This window comes from Colletotrichum lupini, chromosome 2 (genome assembly GCF_023278565.1).
Source record: "Colletotrichum lupini chromosome 2, complete sequence".
Classification (NCBI taxonomy): Eukaryota; Fungi; Ascomycota; class Sordariomycetes; order Glomerellales; family Glomerellaceae; genus Colletotrichum; species Colletotrichum lupini.
The window spans coordinates 2043552-2064293 of NC_064675.1; the positions used below are offsets into that span (position 1 = coordinate 2043552).

The 20742-nt window shown below is 28.7% G+C and overlaps 1 protein-coding gene across 1 annotated transcript; it reads right to left on the reverse strand.

Moving 5' to 3' along the window:
• Nucleotides 1-1381: 1381 nt before the first annotated feature.
• CLUP02_02905 (uncharacterized protein) lies at nucleotides 1382-20376 on the reverse strand (the record flags this gene model as incomplete). Its single annotated transcript, XM_049281933.1, has 5 exons — nucleotides 1382-1391; nucleotides 11235-11305; nucleotides 11371-11776; nucleotides 11854-12005; nucleotides 20371-20376. 5 exons carry the CDS (start codon nucleotides 20374-20376, stop codon nucleotides 1382-1384), a joined length of 645 nt encoding a protein of 214 aa, XP_049139076.1.
• Between the last annotated feature and the right edge of the window lie 366 nt (nucleotides 20377-20742).

Below are 20742 nucleotides of genomic sequence, written 5' to 3' on the forward strand. Positions count from 1 at the left end.
TAGTAATTTCTTATATTAGCGTAGCTATAGTAAAGACGGGTACGGTTATACTATATTTATCGCCGGCTTTCTACTTAAAGTTACTAAGCTCTCTTTTTATATTTAGTATATTTAGTACTATCTAGTTATCCTCGGATAAGTTATTAGGCGTAGCGGGGTATATATTATTTTTTTTATATTAGTAGATATTATTAATAATAGGTATATTATTATATTATAAAAAAACCTATAAGTGTTAATACGAGCCCTTTTTTTATTACGTTTTTATTTTACGACTTTAATAGCTTTTTATCGTTTTTTAAGCTTATTTTTATTACGGAAAGACTACTTAAACAGCTATATTATTAAGTAGTCTAAAAGCGAAATACTAGTATTGAGCGCGGAATCTATATTATATAAAGAATTTAGTTAGACCGTAAGCGTGCTCTTAGAAATAATAAAAATAGTATATATATATAGCTTAATAAAAATAGCGGGCTCTATAATTTATACTTCTACGTAGCTAGAGAATATTTAATTCCTAATCGTATTAAATACTACTTAGGACGATAAGCTCCTTACTAGGTAATATAACTTCTCTTTCTATTAGGGGTATAATATTACGTTTATTATTAATAGCTATCTACTTTTTTACTAGCTTTACTTATTAATTACCTCCCTTTTTAATACTATTTTTCTTATATTAGCGTCCCGCCTCTCCCCTTACTATTTTACTCTATTATATTAATACTACTTTTATATAACGCTCTTTTTTTTCAATTAGAAAACCCCTATAATAACCGGCCCTAGCCTACTCTTTTTTATATTTTATAATATATTTAAAACGCCCGTCTTCGTTAAACTTATACTATCTTTTAATATTTCTATAACGAGGCGCATAATTACGCCCGGCGACTCTTATAAGAACCGTAATATAGTAACCTTATTATTCTAAAATATTACTTAGAAATAGTACGAATATAATACGTAGAATATTTTTAATAGCTTAGGCTCTTGCGCTAATAGGCTAATTATATTTTAGTAATCTTATATATCCGTAAGACGCGCTAGCTTATTAATAGAATTATATAATATGGTATTATTTATTTTAGTACCGCGCCGTAATAAGATCGACGCTATTATAAAGTTATTATAGTATATAAAAAGTACTTAGTTAAGAGTTATTATACTATACGAGTCGCGCTTATTAATATTTATAAAGCTTAAAAAAAGTAGTATTTTAGCTTTTTAATAGTACTACTCTTAAGTTAGCTTTAATAAAAAGGGCCCTATTTAGTTATAGTATATTAATATATAAACTGCTTAGTTTAAATTAGTACTTAATATAAAGAGGAGTTTAATAAGCTATTATTTTATTAATACTATCTTATTTTCCGTTTTTTTAACCCGGGCTAAGAGTACGAGCTCGAGCGGCTTTTAATTAAATATATAAAATACTAAGTCGGCCCCCTTAACTAATTTATTTAGCTCGCCCGTAGCGTCCGCTCTAGCTTTTAATAATACTAAAGTAGTAAAGAATATACCGTCCTTATATACTATATTAAGGGCCGTTATATACTATATATTAATTATTATAAATTAGTTTACGTTAATACCGAACTACGCTAGCTAGTTTATAACTATTTTTAATAATAGAAATAATAGGGAGTAAATTAGTAATATATCCCTATTATTATTAGCCTTATTTATTTTTATCCCTTTTTTATTAATAAGGTATATAATTACTTTAGTAAGCCCGGCGGTAGCGGTTTAATAAAGGGCGTTAATACTAAACTTAGAAAACTTAAGCCGTGCGCCGCACTAAAAAAGAATTATAAATATATAAGTATTTTTATTAAGAAGAGAAAAGAAGATAAGAGTACGTAGCCGGTAGTCCGGGACCTTATTAATATCCGTACCGTAGTTAAAGAGAAACGATATAATATTAATATAGCTTTTAAAAAACGCTAAATATAGGGCCGTAACGAGGAAAGGGCTATATTAATAGCTTTTAGTTATATATATAATAGCCGGTTTATTATAATTAGTACCGGCTTAGAGGGTATATTAGAGCGTAGCGAGGGCTACTTATATATTTTTATAATTAGTAATAGTATTAAAAATAGCGGAGTATTTTCTTATTTTTATATCGTTTTTATAAAGTTTAGGGTTAAAGAACGAATACTAAGTATGCGAGTATTATATAAATATAAACTAGTTATAGAGCTCGCTATAATTAAAAATATATTATACTACGTTTAGGGATATCGACTCTATATAAATAAACTTTATAATAAGTAACGTTTATTATACTAAGCAATACGATATAATTTATAACGAAAGCATAATATAATAAGAATACGAGGTAGTTACGCTATAGCTATAGGCTTACTAATTTTATATTTAATATAAGAATTTAGACTTCGTCCTATGGGACGGCGCTTTGTGTTAGAAGTATTTTATATATATATTATAGATTTAGAGTTAACTATTTTGTTTAAGAAAGTTCTTATGTTCGGCTATTTAGGCGTTACGGTACTTTTTTTGGTAGTACAAAAGGTATCTCGTTTATCCCCTAGGTAGATTACGAAATAAACTTGCGAATAGTCTCTAGCTTTTCTAAACATATCCTAGAAATACGGTAGCTTTAGAACTTTAGGCTATTTAAAAAGATTTTTATAGCTCTAGTCTAAGTAGACGAGGATATTAAATATAAAAGTAATATTAATACTAGTTTTTAACGCTTAGCCGCCCCTATAAAGCCGACGAAACTAAATAGGCCTTTACTATATATCGTTTCCATTAGTATCTAAACATTATAACTTAGGGACTTAACTAGCTTATAGTACTATAAAGAATACCTCTAGTAAGTAATAACATATTCGTATATATTACTAAATTACCTAACCTTAGGATTTATACTAAGCTCTTTTAATAGCCCGTATTAATATTTAGGAGCCGGAGGTATGCGGTTTTAAAAACGTAATTAAGAGTTAATTTATATATATAGTTTTAATTATAAGTTACTTCCTCTCTCGTAAACATTCTTAATATTTAAAAAGCCGAAAGTTGCTAAAATAGGCCTTTATAAACCTTTAGTAATAGCTATAGCGGTTAGTTTATAAACTAAAATATAAAGTTAAGATAATATATAATAATACGAGGGGTAGTATATAATTAAGAGCTATTTTAAAGTATTTATAACTAGCTTTTATAGTATTTCTAACCGTAATTATATATATATAGTTAGAACGACTATAAGCCCGGCCTATATAAGTTAAGTTTAAAAAAATAAAGTATGCTATTAAGAAAAAGTAATATATAATTAATATTATATTAAAACGCTTTCCTCTTTGAATATTTTTTTTTAACTCTAGACCTATATTTTAAAAATTAAGATCTAAAAATAGGGTTAAAAAGCTACTACTATTTTATTATTATAAGTTACTTTTAGCGTTAAAACGACGATCTCGCTTACTAACTAGCCTATTTAGAGTATCCGCTTTAGCTCTTATTAAATAAACTTCGGTTTTAACTAAACTCTCGAACTATACTCCTATACCCCGTTTATATTACTAACTACCCGTTTTAAAAGTTATTTATAGTTTTTAAGAACTACTACTTAAAATCTATATTATATCCTACGTTTTAATTAGCGTTATCTCTAGTTATATAATAAAGATCTTACTTCTTTAATACTTTATTTATAAAATTTTAATCTAGCTTTTCGTAGGCCGATTTTATTATTAGATTTAGGATAAAAAGAAGACGTTCTTAGCTATACGACTATAGCTATGCTTATTAATATAAAGTAGTATCGAGGCCTCGAGACTTAGTTACGGCGTTACGGTAATTAAGACGTAGACGCTATTATAACTCTTAATAAATTAAACTTAGCTATATAAGCGGGTTTTCTTTTATATATTTTATTTATTCTATATAATTTATTACTTATTATAGAGGAGCCCCTATAGCTAGTTTACTTAGAAACGTAATTATAATAAAAAACCGTAGCTATTATTAAGTTATCTTATCTACTCTCTAAGTATCTAGCTCTAATATTATTTACTTTTTATATTATTACTTAACGTAGGGCTATTTTACTTAACCTAGTAGTTAGAATAACTAAACGAGCCCTACGACTATATAGTTTATAGTAGTTTTAACTTCTAGCTCTACTCGCTAGCCTTAGATATATTAATTTTAATAAATACGCTTAATAAAAGGTCTTAAAGTAATAATACGTTATATTTAAAAATATTTATTTACCTAGCGCTTATTTAAGAAGTAATATACGTATACTTATAATATATAAGTCTTAAACGTGCCGTAGTTAATATTTAGTATAAAGGAACCGTTTATAAATATTATATTTTTAAAACTATACTTAATATTCTTATTTTTAAAAAAGACGCCGTTAAACAAAACGCCTTTTAACAAAACGCCTTCTAAATAGAAGCTTTTATAAAACTACGTATTAAACTTCCTCTTTTATAACTCTAGTAAGGAAAGCGATAGTACTAATTAGAGCTAGGGGCTTATATAAAGTAATTTATATTAAGGGATGAGCTATGCAACTAGCATAGTATTTCTAAGTATCGCGGCTAAAATTAAAACCGCTTACTCTATAGCGGCTCGATATCCTAAATTAAATAAAAGCGAAATAATAACTTTATATAGAGTAGTATACGTTTATAGGGAAGCCTCCGTAGGACGGTTATTATATCTTAAGATAGCTAGCTAAGATAGTAATATTATTATTAATTTTTTTAACTAGAATTCGAATAACTTTTATACGAGGTTTATTAATTATAGTATCCCTAGACTAGACTTATTTATTATAAAAGAGGATTATGGTTATTATAGTTATATTACTAGATCCTTTTATAATAGATAAGTATTAAGGTATTTATAAGTAGTAAGATAAAAGTAGGTAGCTAGCGAGAGGCTATACGTTAAGTTAGGCTCGTCGGTATATAAATCTTAATAAAGCTAATATCGCGCATAACTACGTAGAAATTCTAAGTACTTTGGACTATTACGTATACTATCGCACCGTTTTCTATCTAGCTTATTAAAAGCTTATAGTCTAATTCGCTAGCTTTATAATATAATATAGTACGTATATATTTTAAGTAATATTTCTTTATATAATTTATGCTAGAAATAAATAGTATATAATGTTCGAACTAATTGCGAATATTTTTGGCTAGTATTTTTGTGCTAGTATTAACTCGTGCGCTACTTTTTATTCTTTTTGCTTATCTACGCTACTCTAGGACTATTACCTCGTAATATATTTTCGGACCGTATATTTAAGTTATATGCCCTTAAGATAAGATTATCTATCTTAATAGTATTAGCGTAAGCTATTACGGGATTGCGTACTAAAGTAGTATTAAGGGTATTACGAGTTATAATAAAGCTATAGCCCCTTTCTTTATAATAACGCGCCGCTCGCATAATATAATTTCTTTTTTCTCTTCTTTACGTTATATTTTATATTTAGACCTAACCCTACGGGTTATTATAATCTATTTACTATTTAAAACCTAATTTCTATAGCTATAACCCTTATATAAGTACTATAAATAGATAGATCCGAGTTTTATTAGCTATATTAATAGGCGCAAAGCACTTAACGGAGTTTACTTTAAATAACGAAAGATCCGAACGATACTTCCTCTACTATCGTTAATAAAACTATTTCTTAGGCCGCTAACCCTTATCTTCTTACTTATATTATTCCCTTAAATAAGGCGATAGTATTCGAGACTTCGTATAGTTTAACCGAGATTATTCTTATCTATATATATATTAAAAGCCGGGTTTAGTTATAATTATAAACTACGTAATAAATAGCTTGCTTTTTCTATATAGCGTTCGACCTATTTTTCTTTATAAACGGCTATAATAAAAGGCCTTATATAATAACTAAAAACTAAATATATACGTCCGTACGGTATTTTTTATTTAAAAACGATATATTAGTAATAATAGAACGATAAGATTATAGTATAATTAAATTTTGTTATTATTATAATATAAACGTTAATCTTATTATATAATATAGTAATAATATAATAAGTACTAAATTCTCTTATTTATAGAGGACTTGGCCGGCGCTTAGTATAGTCTATAGCTAATTAATCGTTATAGCTTCTTATTAATAGTTATTAAAATAAAGGGATAGAACGAACGAAAACTATAATAAAGCGGTTAAAAATATTATATAACGTTATAAGTAGATCTAACGATAGTACGGGGCTAACGTATATACCTAAGTTTACTTTAAGAGTAAGTACTATAAGTATACGTCTTTTACTAAGTATACCTTTTTTAAATCTAAAGCTAAGTTAGTATATTTAATTAAACCGTAGTCCTTTAAAGCTATCCTCTAGGCTAAAATTTAGAAGGCTAAGACGTACCCTATTTTAGTAATAAAATCGTTACTAAATTATATAAAGAGAAGATCTCGAAGTAACGTTAAAAGTTAAACTAGTATAAGTAGCGGCTAAATACGACGATTTAGCTTTTTAATAGAGGATTAAATTATTATAATAATCAATTAGCTTATAGAGCTATTACCTTAATTAATAGTTATTTATTACGTAGTATATTACTTACTTTATATTCTTTAATTTTTACTATCTTTTTAGAAAAGTTTATAGGAAATATCCCTATTATACCTTAAGTTAACTTATTTCTTTAATTAAATCTATTATAAAAGTCTTTAAACTTAATAAATCTATCTTACCCTTAGAGGTACTTATTATTTTTTTACTATATATAATAGTATTATAGATGAGGGATAGTAATAACAATATTAGCGGGCCTTAAAATACTCTATTAATATAATTACTTACCGTTCTCTTAGCTACGAGGAGTCTAAAACTATTCGTACCTTTAGTCTTTTCTTAGTATAGCTTTTAAATATATATTAAATAAGATATTTTCTTAGCCTTATAACGCTTTATATTTAAATTAAAAATAAGTTAAGGACCGGGTTTACTCATTAATATATTCTATATATAGGGAACCCTTATTAAAGCCACTAGTAAAATAGGCTACCCTCTCCTATTTTTATTAATAAAAATATATTAATAACTAACTAGTACGATTATTTTAACTAAGTTTAATAAGTTATATAACTATAAAAGTTTTTATATTACCAAGGACTATGTAGTCTATTTTAAAAAAATCTCTCTATTTACTTAATATTAATAAGCCGCTAACGGATTTAAAGAAGTAAAATAATTAGGATATAGTTATATTAAATTAATAAAGAATATAGCTCGTACGTTAATAAAACTTTATACGGGCTTTGTTATAGGGTATACGGAATTTATATGTAGCGTCTCTTTAATAAACGCTTTTTATTAAAGGGGTTACTTAGTAACATAGCAAGACCTATCCTATCGGCTAATCTAATTCCTTTATTATAACTATTAACTACCTAAACCTATTCTTAAATCCATATCTTATTGACTATATCTATTATAAAATATTATAAGTAGGGTAATATATACCGAGGAGCTTATTAAGCTTCTATAATTAGTAAAAGAACGAGCTAAAAAAGAATAAATACGTGCCGAGGTAGTAAAAAGAGAGTAATACTAAGAACGAGAATGGGCTAAGGTAATAAAACGAGAATAATAGCGAGGATAATAATACGCTAAAGTAATAGAAAAATAATAATAAAAAGATCGATAGCGCGCTAACGAGGTAGAGTAATAACCTAAAACTATTTTACTTAATAAATATATCGCCGCTTATTATTCCCTTATTTATATTAAATTTATTATTAAAATAGACCATAAGCTAATTTCTAAGGGTTTTATTATAAACCCGCGGGATAAGTTATATTTAACCGATTTCTATCTATAATCCGACTTTTTATAATAATAGAGTATTATATTTAGTACCCTTTATAACACTTTCCTTATTAATAAACGCTATTTCGAGACCCCGTCGTTCTTATTTAAGTAAGAAATAAGATCGTAAAGTATAAGATTATTAATAAGAAGGCCCTTAAGTATACTTTATATAATAGCGTTAAAGACCCCGTTAAAATAATTATAAACGAGCTTAAGAAAGTAGAAGAAGTAAAGAACGCGTTCGATCTAAGTAATAAAATCGTTTTTAAGAACTACCCGTATATACTTAGCGAGATAGCCGCGGAGGTCTATAAATATAACTTCTTATTAATAGCCCCTTTTATATTATATAAAAAAAAAGTTAATTTTTAATAGCTACGGGCCGATTAGATTTACGTTTACCGAACTAAAAACGACGACGACGTAAGTAGCCGTTCGATACTCTACGTTTTTAAATATAAACTATTATAAAAACTTATTATATTATATCTCTACCTCGGTCTTATTCAATAAATATATATAGGGAAGTAGTTAGTTATAAAACGATCCCTACGTTAGTTAACTTAAATACTTATTTTTAATATTGCGTAAAGAGACTAACCATAGCTATTATTATATAGACCTATTATTATATAATTAAAGGCGGACTTAAGTATAGCCTGTTTATAACGGGCATGGTAATCGTTTTTTTAAAAATTAACTAGTGCGAGCCCGGGACGCTATTATATTACTTAACAGAACCCTTTACTAAGGTAGAAGCCTACCCTAAGTATTCCTACCTCTATATAGTAATTACCTAATACTTAGCTTTTAGCCTAGCGGCCCTTAACGTACTTAATAAGAAAAGGCTATATAAATAGGAGGAGTAGTAACGAGCTATTAGTAAGTTAAAAATATAAAAAAAAGACCTCGAGATAACGCTATAATCGATTTTAAATAAAAAAAGGTAGTTACTAAATAGCTCGCCAGGCTATAAAATAAAAGTCTATAAGGACGTTAATAAATTTCCTTACTTACTTTAGAAAAAGGAACGAGGATAAGCAAAGGATAAGTAAAGAATAGGCAAAAGATAAGTAAAGAATAAGTAAAAGATAGGTATAAAATAGGTATATAAAGGAGTAAGTAAAGAGGGACCTAAATAAATCGTCCGACGAGGAGCTAAAACGGGACGCGCTAAATATACTTACTTTTATAAAATAGCGGATATATAAAAAGGGCCCTTATACCTAAGTAAATTAGTATAGTTAAAAAATACGACGTAATAAGTAAGTTCTAACGCGTTAGCCGTAGGGTAATAGTAAAAGAAAAAGCTATTTTAAATACGCTATACTATACCTAAAAGTACTTATTAAGGCTTATTAAAAGTAGTATGCTCGACTCCGCGTGCCTAAATAAGTTACTTTATTATAAAAAACCTATTACTAAACGTAGCTACTACTATAATTAAGAACATAAAAATACCTATTATTTAGTTAACTAAACTAAATTTCTAAAACTTTTTAAAAAATAACTAAAATAATTTTTAAACCGTAGTATTATACCTTTATAATAGAATAGTACTTAAAGAACCTTATTTAAAGTAAGCTTACTTATATATAGCTATACCTTTATTAGCTAAGGTATAGTAAAGGTATTTATTAATAACTTTTAATATAAGGTAATAATTTACGAGCGTTTATAGCCTATTTAGGGTATATACGTACCGGTATTTTTTAGATCTATTAACTTTAAAATAATCTAAAGAATATATTTCTACGATTACTAAGTATATTTAATATACTTACTATTTTTATTATAGGGAGGATATAATTTTTATAAAATAGAGCGCGTGGGCATTAAAAATAAAAGTTTAATAATAATAATAACGTAGTTATTAAATATAGTCTATAATCGGGGTATTATTTATTAAGATATATAGAAGGAAAACGTATTATTTATTAAGGAGGTCGAGGGGATTATAATAATCGACTTTAAAAGGGCGTAATTTATAGAGCTACCTCGCCGTTTACTTACGTAACTTATATTAAATAAGTAAAGACGGACGGTATAAATTACTAAGTATAATAAGCTTATAGACTAATTAAGGAACCCAGATAAAAATAACGGAGTATTTTTAGCTAACGTTAAAATAATATAGGAAATTCTAGAGAAGCGGTCTACTTATTAGCTATATCTACCTAGCCTTTATAACTAATTACGAATTAGTTTATACTCTATTTATTAGGTTTATAAGATAGTATAGTATTAGCCAGTTATAGCTATATCCCTTTAGGTATATAGTTATATATTTTTATCTTATTTAGTTTCTAAGCTAAGCTAGGTTTTTTTATATTAGTTTTCTTAGTAAATAGTTCTTTTATTATTATTATACTTACTTTCTTAGCTAAAGATACGACTTATAATTATATAAATTATTATAATAGTAGCGTGCGCATAGTAAGTAGGCTCTTACCCCTAATCTAAAAGATTCTTATATTCGCAAATCTTTTTATCGTTTATATACTTATTAAGTTTAAATCTATTTATAAAGTTAAGTAGTAGGTTTACTAAACTAAAGTATATTAATAGTAATAGTAAATATATCTTATTAAGAGCTATTAAAGTTAATATAGTAATATATAAGGCGATCTTACTAGTTAAGAGAATACTCTAGCTTATAAAAACTAAGGTAGGAATTAAATATACTATACTAGCGACTCTTAATACTATATTAAATAGCACGCACTAGCTATAATACTAGCCTTTTACTAACTAGTAATATAAGAAACGTTTAGCTATTATTAAGTTATTAATAAAGTAGATAAATATAATTATTACGTTTACTTATAGTAAGCTTTGTACTATAAGTATTAAATCTCTATTAGTAGAGAAGCCGTCCGAGATTATAATAAGAACGCGGTTTTTTATTTTAAGATATATTTTATAAATCTCTAATAAAAGCCCTACGGCGTATTATATTAGTACTTAGCTATATATATACTCGCAAAGCGTTTTTAACTAAGTAATATCGTTTATAAACTCTTATAGTCGTACGAATAACTAAATAACTTCGCTAATAGGTCGGGGTTTAATTATAAAAAAGTTATTTACCTATTTAGAGAAGAACTTACGTACGAGAGTAAGTACCGCTAGCGGCTACTACTCTAAATATTTACCTTTACCCTGCTCTTTAACTTTATTACTAAGTGCTTTTATTCTATTAATAATTTCGTTAACTCCCGTGATAATATTACTAAATAGCCTGGATATTTGGGTCGTGCTCTAGGATTCGATATGCCTATAACAGCGGTCGAATCTCGGCGCTATATCGTCTTAGTTATGGATGGAACCGCTTTAACCGTATGTAGGATGTTTCAAGACGCCAATGCCTTTATAAACTCATCAATTTCAGTTAGATGCCGCGTCAAGCATGCGTCGATGATGCGCGCCTGACCATCTGAAATCTTCTTCTCAATACATTTCGCAATGTTAAGAAACCCTCTCTCCGTAGTCCGATTAATAAGGAGCTCATGACCAGAACGTGGATCGGCAGCAAGTCTGAGTAGCACATCGGCAGCTTCGCATAGGTCGATTGCTTTCGGGTGTTCTTTGTTGTTATCAAGGCCGAAACGCTGACAAATATCAGAGCTTCAGACTTGTAATAGTTCTGTGACTGGGCGAGCTTTAGAGCTGTACGGAGGACCGCGGTGAGCCGATCGGCTGCTCGCTCATCAGAGTCATCCGTCTCGAGAGCTTCACGCATGGATGCGGACACTTCGAGGAGGCAGCCGACTATGGTTGAGGGCGGGGCATCGGCCATCGTGAACGTGATCGCCAACTCAAATTGTCGAGAGACCGGGAAGCGTAGAAAGGCAGAACAATTTCTCAAGATGCGCTTTCCCAGCAGAATGTTTTCTGTGATGGTCGGTGCCTTAATTACTCTGCCTAGTGTTTTCACAGGGTTGCTATCAGCTATGTTTCCGACATGCTCCCTTGTTAGCGATCGTCACACGTCTACCTGGCTGCCGTGATTGAGGGCGTGGCTGGGACCATCGCCCGTCCATCCCATAGAGCGTCCAAGATGTGTCCCTTCTCAACCAACTGCCTCCCTTCGACACAGCTGACAACTTCTAGAGTATGATCGTTGCAGTCGAGCTCGTTGGCATCGAGCTACGTAATTGATAATCGTATCTTAGCCCACGACCATGACGGTGTCAGTGATACGTATAACGGATTGCTGGTTATATCCTTGTTCTGACGGTAGCAATCGCGGTACCATAAAAGTTCTCTCAATATATCTATTGTTAATAATCCGGCTTTGCACTGCGAGGATCCTAGTCCATAGTCCTCGCCATAGCCATGGGGATAATATATTAAAAAGCGGCTAATTTATTAACTAATCTCTTAGTTTAATATAAAGAAAAATCGATAATCTACCGTCGTTAGTTTATAAAATACGGTTAAGGGTTATTTATTTTAGTATTTTAAATATCGAACTTTAATCTATTTAATATAGAAGTACTTTAGTAAATCTTATTTAAAGTTAATAACTCGTTAATATCGCTATTTATGAGAACCGTTTCTTAGTATTTAAATACTACTCGTTTAGACTTAAAGCGCAAAATATATAACGTATTCTTAGCTTTTAATAATATCTATCCCCTTTAATCTATTAATTCTAGTTTCTTTTTTAACTTTTATTTAATAATCCTAAGGCTATAATTTAATATTTTATTACTATCTCTTATAATAAAAGGGAGCTTATATTTATAATACGGCAGATCTCGAGGTACTAAGAATCTAGTATTACTATATAACGTAAAAGTAGTACTTATAATAACGTTTACTTAAGTATAAAACTCGTACGTAATACGTACCTCGTTTTAAATTATCTAGCTAACTTAATCCTAAGGGATATAGAGTATATTTACTTAAGAGTATTATAAATCGAGAGCTAAAGTAATTTCTAAAATATCCCGAACTATTCTAAAAAGTTTCTTAAGAGGAAAGCTAGCTAAGTAATAAAATTAACTATATATAATAGCTTATTAAGCTAAAATATTAGAATATAAATCTCCGTAATAGTACAATAGGGTTTAATATAATAAGTTACCTTTTTACTTATCCTATTATATAATCTAAATCTTAGTTAGTTTAATACGATTACTTATTAACTTAGCTATATTTAATAATCTATAAGCGGCTATAAAAAAGAATAAGAAGCTAGCTTAAAATTAAACTCTTCTTATTATTTTATAAGCTAAGTAAGGGCTAGTAATAGAGTAGGTTCGTATCGAGGCTCGTAACGGCCTTATAAATATAGCGGTACGGACGGCCTAGTAAGCCACTAGTGCTTTTTAAAATACCTTAATATTTAATAATATTTTATATATAAAGCGCGTAATTACGTATAAATATCCTATATTATATAATATATATAAAGACTTTTTTATAGTAATAAGGCACGTCCCTAATATATAATCGTATTACTAATATATCGATATAAGTACATACTAAACTTAATAAGTCTCTATTATTATAATAGCCCGCGCACTAGTATTATTAAAACGCGCCGCTCTCTATTTCTTAACTACTTATAATAGTACCGTTAGCCGAATAGCTATAAACGTAGTCGGTACAATATATTTATATTCGCCTATTTCCCGCTCCTCTACCCGTCCACCCCTTACTTAACGCTACTATTATAAAATATAATAAGCCGTATTATACTCTAGTCTTAGATACTATGATTTCTTATAGCTATATAGCGACGCGTACACTAACGATTATAGTACTTCGTAGAACTATAGGTACTTCGGGCCGTACCGGACAAAAATCGTAAATATAGAGGTCTACTTAGTAAGCCTAAGCATAATAAGAGCCTATTACTTTATCCTAGTATTAAATATATACTATTAGTAGAAAGGGGATTAAGCTATTATATATAAATTTCGTAATTACGGCCCTTATTACGTACCTATAAATATTAATATAGTACACCTATCGATACGATATTATATAATCCGATTCGGTTTTTATAATTAAAAAACACTATAAGTAATACATTCGCTGCTCCTAAGATAGATATTATAAAATATATAACTACTTATTAGTTTTTACTAAAGAGTACAACGGTACATAAGCTACAGAACCCAGGTGTCGATATACAGTAAAGAGTTCTAGCCTTAGCCTAGCTCTACCGAAATTAGTATCTCGCTAGTAGCGACGAGTACGTCCTTATCGTAGCGTGCATAGCTTTAGTTTCTACTATTTAAGTAATAAAGTACGACGTCTAGCGCATAGCAGGGATTATTATTTATAGACGTAAGAGTAGGCTATTAACATAGTCTTACGGACTACTAAGTAAGTAAATCGCTCGGGTAAGCTACATAGTACAAATCGGAACGCACCCTATTATCGATATTTTAATAAGGATTAGTTACGATTAGAAGTACGTCGTAAGTATAATACCGTGGTTTTTAAAATAATAATTACTTAATAGAGTCCGTACGAAACGCGACGATTAATATATACTAAAATAGGGTAGATAACCGTTTATAAACTTTATTATTAATTAGAGTATCCGATAACTATTTACGAACGATATAGCCTAACGGCTATAGTATTTACGTAACGGTATTTAAAGTAGACGTAGTAGGGTATCTCCCGAGGATTAAAAACCATAGGAAATAGTTTTATACGTTACTAGTATAATTTCTACTTATTTATATTTCTATATATCTATATATTAAGCTATAAAGTACTTAGGTATAATAAGTAATAGTACTAAAGACGTTATTACTATAGCGGTATTATCCTCTAACTATACGGTAGTTTTATACGGACCCCAGGACTTCTAAGCAAGTAGTAATATACTTAAAAAATTCTTTTACTATACTACGATTTATAGCTACTCTAAGGCCTTAAAATCATAAGGTTAAATAAAATAAGGACGAAAGTAGATACGTAAGTATATATACTAGCTATAAGTAAACGCGAACGTACTAATAAAGGATATAGGGGCTGGCTAGTAAACTACTTAAAATCCTATTAGTATTACTAAAGGTCGTAACGAGGGCTAGTAGCCTAGTCAATAGTAACTTTACTTACTAATAGTTAGTATCGGACCTATCCCCTATTACTATATTCCTAATACGCTAACTACGAGAAAGAGGAAGTAATAGAATGCGTTACTATATATTATTTATAGAGATAGGCTTAGTATATTCTACTAGCTACTACGGCGGAGTAAATAACATAGGGGTACGGTATTAAGCTAATCGAGCAAGGATATCGAGATAGACTACTACTAACCCTAAGAGCTACTATAGTATTAATAAGCTATGCTAAGGATTATATATAGAGATAAGTCCTAATTATATAAGCTTTTATAAAGCTAGAATACGAACGATAGTATAAATTAATTATAAGATCCCTAGATACTATAACTAGGTAAATAAACTATAATAACGAAATAAAATAATTTATATTTACCCGTTTTTAATATGTTTATAGAATTTCGAGATACTCTATTTTATAGAAATTAATAGCCCTCTTATTAATCTACTTAACCCCGAGCCTTTTTAATAATAATGCGCCTTTAATAAGAAAAAGTAGTACATAGTACTTACGTCCTTCTTTTTATACGCTCTTATCCTTTTTTATTAATATATACCGTAGTCTTTTATACGTCGTTAGTATTATTTAATTAAACTAAATTTGCGCGGTTTAATTTCTTTTTTAATTATATAATAAGCGCTTAGTTCCGTAAGTTCTAAGCTTATTTCTTTAAGAAATATATATTATTACTCGAAGTTTAGTTACTTAAACCTTTAGATATACTAAGGGTTCTAAAAATGCAATACTTATATCCTACTCGGGGTATTTAATTTTTAAAAAGTCGATAGTTCCCGCGTATACTATCCATAACTATATTGTAAATAAGAGGTAAGTAGCCTTTTTAAAATTAATCCGGCCTAAAGGGGCTAGCGTAGGCTCCGGTTTTAATTCTAGCTCTAGCTCTCTAAGCTAGAACCTAAAAATACCGAAGTAAGAGGTAAGTAGATCTACCGGCCGATACTATAAGAGGCTGTAGTATAAGTATAGTATTACCCTAAAGACGCTATAATAAGTTCTTTTACCTTTAATATCTTTAGTCTTTAGTATATCAAAAGCTTTAGCTAATATATTAACTAATAACTTAATTACGATTAGTCTATCTGTCTCCTCTATAAGACCGTAACTAATATAATCTCTAAAAAGAGATTAGAACAGACTAATATAAGTATCTAGCCGGCGGAGTCTAAGGGAGTTCGGGAAAGTTAGGTCACTCCGGAAAGAAAGTTTTCTATTTTTTTATTAACTTAAGACCGCTATTCTTAATTTAGACCTACTTACTTTATTAAGTAGCCTAATAGGCCCTAATATATACCCTTTTTATACTCTATAAATAGTTAGTTTTTAATAAAATAAAGAATACGTTACGAGAGGGTACGTTCTTATAATACCTATGCGCGCTTATTTAATACGCTATATTTAACAGTATATTAAAAACATAGCCTAAACTTATCATTCTAGAGCGAAAGGTCGGGGACTATAATTAGTCTATTGAGAAATCCTTTTTAAGAATGCCTCGCGGAAGTTATAGTAATAATATAGTAAGCGTTTTTAAAGACTTTATATATTTTCTTCGACTCTTTCCCCTAGTCTCTTTCGTCGCCCTAATTAATATAAAGTGAGTCGATCTGAAAGTATTACTCACCGATTATTTTTATTAGCGTAACTACGTATTAGAATGTCCGCGGTAGTTTATTAAAAAGAAATCGTCACTTCCTGTTACGTAACTAATAATGCGCTTTCCTAGATTAGCATTAGTAACTACCCTAGTAATGAGATAGAGTAAGATACTTTGGCTTGCTTTTTAGTAGTGTCTTTGACTCGACGATCTCTACTTCGTAGGCCTTGTTACTCACTATAACGTCGCCGGTGCTCTCGATAATTATTAATATCCCTATTTACAGGGTAGTTAGTTCGAACCGTAGTTAACAAAGAGATTAATTAAACTATCTAAATATCTACGTAGTAAGTATAAAAAAGAGGTTCTAACTATAAGTTAGGCTAGCTATAATAATTATAAATAGGGCCCCTAATAGCCCCTATATAGTTAGCTATATATTACGGTTAAATTAGACTTCTAATTTAATACTAACTTTTCTCTTTTTTTTATTAATTTAATTACTACGGTTAGAGGTATAATTCGACCTTAGGCCCGTTTACTAAGTCGTCTCTTTTTCCTCCTTTTCTTTACTCTTTTTATATAACCTATCCCTCTATTTATATAGTAACTTTTTTATTACTTACGAATTACTCTAATCCCTTATTTAATACTATTTTTATAAAAGCGTTTATGAAGTTATTTTTACTATTGATCTAACGGATCTTAAGCATCTCGCGCCTTTTATATAATTATTTAAAAGCTATAATATTAATTATAAGCCTCTTTTCTTTTATCGTTCTTAATTTAATGAGGTATTTATATAGTAAGTAAGAATCGGTATAAATAATTATTAGAATAAGTAAAAAGCTAATTTAATTAGTAATTTTCTTTAGTATTATTAAAATTATATAAGAGAGGTTAATGCCGTTAATTATACTATAGACCTTTAATATTAGTATACTTTTCGTTATTTACTTACTTTTAGTTAATAAATAGTAGATTATATTACTATATATAGTAAATTCGCTCTTACTTATACTCTCGTTAGCTAGGATAATAATATACCTTAATTACGAAGTAAGGTTATTATTATTTATAAATAACTTATTAACGAAGACGTAGAGTTTATTAGTTATAAGGTTAATTAAGTAGTAAACGAGACCTTAATCGAGATTCGTTTACTACTACTTAAGCTATTTATTAAGTACCTTAACGTCTCGTTTAGTTAGATCTATAGCTTACGCTACTTTAGTATAGTTAAAAGTTATTTTAAGCTAATAAATACTTATAATATATACCCCTTACGCAAGCTTAGCCTTATACTACTTCTTAATATTAGTTACGTTCGGATTAACGAGGTTAATCTTTTTACTTTACCCTTTTTATTAAAAAACGACGGTTTCTTTTTAATTATAAAAATCCCGCTCTTAAATACTAGGGGGGTATTTGTTATAAGGACCTCTTTTAGCTTCGTTACGAAGCCCGCTTTTTAGAGCTCTTTATCCTTTTTTTTTATAAAGTTAATATTAAATAGGCCTAATATATCATCGGTTTATATTTTAACGATTTTAAATTAATTACTTTTATATTTTATAATTAGTAAGTACGGGTCGTACGTAGAGGTAATTATTAATAATTAATTAATATAAAAATCGTAATAAGTAGCTTATTAATAAGTGCCCGATTCTATAAGCCTATATAGTAGCTTAAGTATTTTAATAATTATGCCTTTTAGGTACTTACTAACTATTTCTTTTAGTAAATAGGCTAGGATTTTCCTTATAAGCCCTGTAGCCGATTAGGTATAGGCCTAGGTAATATTATAGCTTTAAATCTCGTATCCCTTTTTCCGTAGTAATACTATTAGTACTATTATTAATCGTTAATTATAGCGCTATATAGTAGGCGATTATATAAGTAGCGTTGCTTTTTTAATATTATTATACCCTTAAATTACGTATTTAAACTTCTCGTATAGCCAGGGTATTCTTTTCTTTTTAATCTTACGAACTATTCGTAATTTAAATATGCGGAGGTTTATAAATTTTTCTAAGTCGTATAGGATAAATCGATAGACCCCTTAATTATAAAAAGTGTTTATTTTAATAAGATCTAATCCTTTATATAGCTTTTTAATAGTTATAATTATACCTTCCTTATATAGTTTAACTACTAGCTCGAAATCGGCTTTCTTTTTTATTATATAAAAAGTATTAATTACCTTATTATTAGTAATAAATTGCTACGTTAGGGCTTATTACCGTAGTTTTTTATAATGTCTTACTAGTAGTATTAGTACCCTTTTAGTAATTTCCTCTTCCTTATCGTTTATAAGTACTATTATAACGATTTTATTAAGGATAATTTCTTATACCTCTACTACGGGTTATATAGTTTCCTCTAGCTCTTTTTCTTTTTATAAGTTAGAAATTATTTCGTTAAGATCTATATAGTACGGTCTAACTACTATAATTAATATTTTAAGTAGCTAGTTACGATCCCTTATGACTATATAAGAGCGCTCGTTAACGGAAATTAACTTATATAGCCTAGCTTATTATTAAGTAATTTCGCGCTATACTCGTATATCCGAATTTAGTAATATATTTAGATTATTCTCTATATTAAGCTTATTATATATAGTAATTACTTCGTTAACTTACCTTCTTATACTTACCTCGCGTAATACCTATATTACTTTTTTAATTACTTAGGCTCGTTAGTTTATATTTAGTAATAGTAGCGAGGCTAAGGTCGTTCTTAAATATATTTTAAATATTAATAACGTTAGTATAAGTCCGTTAGGCCCTATAGTATCGTTATAGTATTTAAGTACTATTTAGAGGTATTTATTGTCAATAAAATCCGGATTTTCCTCTTTAATAATTCTAAACGCCCTTTTTAATTATTAGTATACCCTTTTTACCTTTTTAATATTATAATACGCTTTAATAGGTACGACTTTTAGCTATATACTATAGACTATTATATTATCCCTAAATTCTACCAACTTAAAGCTAGTATTAGCGTCGGTTCTAATACCGTTTAGTAGTCCTTAGTATATATTAATTTAGCTTTTTCGTAAGGCTACCTATACTATCTTTATTTATAAATCCCGGAGGAATTACCCTATTTAGAAAAATATAACTACGTCGATTATATATAATATTAACTAACTATTTAAGTAAAAGATATTAATAACGATTTCCTAGTTAAAGTTAAGCTTATTACGCAATTTAAACTTAAATCTGCGTAGGCTCTATATATTTATTTAGTATTAATAATATACTTTTATTAACTACTCTAGCGCCCCTATTTCGATATTATTATTACTTAATTACTTTAAGAGGTTATATAGCCTCGTAACCGACGGGTGCCCGAACTTTTAATATAGTTTTCTAAGCTTACTTTTCGTTAAGTAATTAATTAACTTCGTATTATTAATAAGCTTTATAAACGTATACCCCTATTATTATTTAACTATTTCGAAGTGCTTATTACTAAAGATTCCGTTTTTCGTATTATTAAATATAATACTTAGTTAATTTATATTTTTTAAATATAAGAGAAATGGGGTATTAATAAGTAAAATATAGAAAGTTATTGTTCCGAAGTACGTTTCTACTTTTATTATACCTAGGGCGACGATTTCTTTACTTAGGCTAAAACTAATCCTCGTAATACCCGCTATTAATATATTAAGTATTACTAATACGATCTTTTATAACGCCTAGAATTACCCTTTTTTTTTACTTAATTATTACGATACCCTAGTATTTAGGATAATCCTATAAAAATCGTTTAAGCCGTACCTTTTACTCGCATAAAATACTTATATAAGCTTAGTATTTAAGGGATTTAAGTAATATAAGAAGGACCCCTCTAGTTACCCCTAGATTTGCTTAGTACTATATTCCTTTTTTTTAAATATTAAGAAAGATAGCGTCTTTTTTTTAATTATTAAAAAAATAGGCTTTAGTACTATTAAATTCGCCCTTTTAACTACCTCCGTATCCGTTATCTAAGGGACCTTTTCTTACTATTTATAAATAAAAGCCTACTTATTAAAAGCTTTTATTACTCTCTATTTATTTAGCCTCGTATATCTTTTAGAAGCTAACGGGGTAAAAAAAGAGTAGTTAATATCGTCGATTTTATTATAATCTAATTCGTTAGTATAGGGGGTAAGAT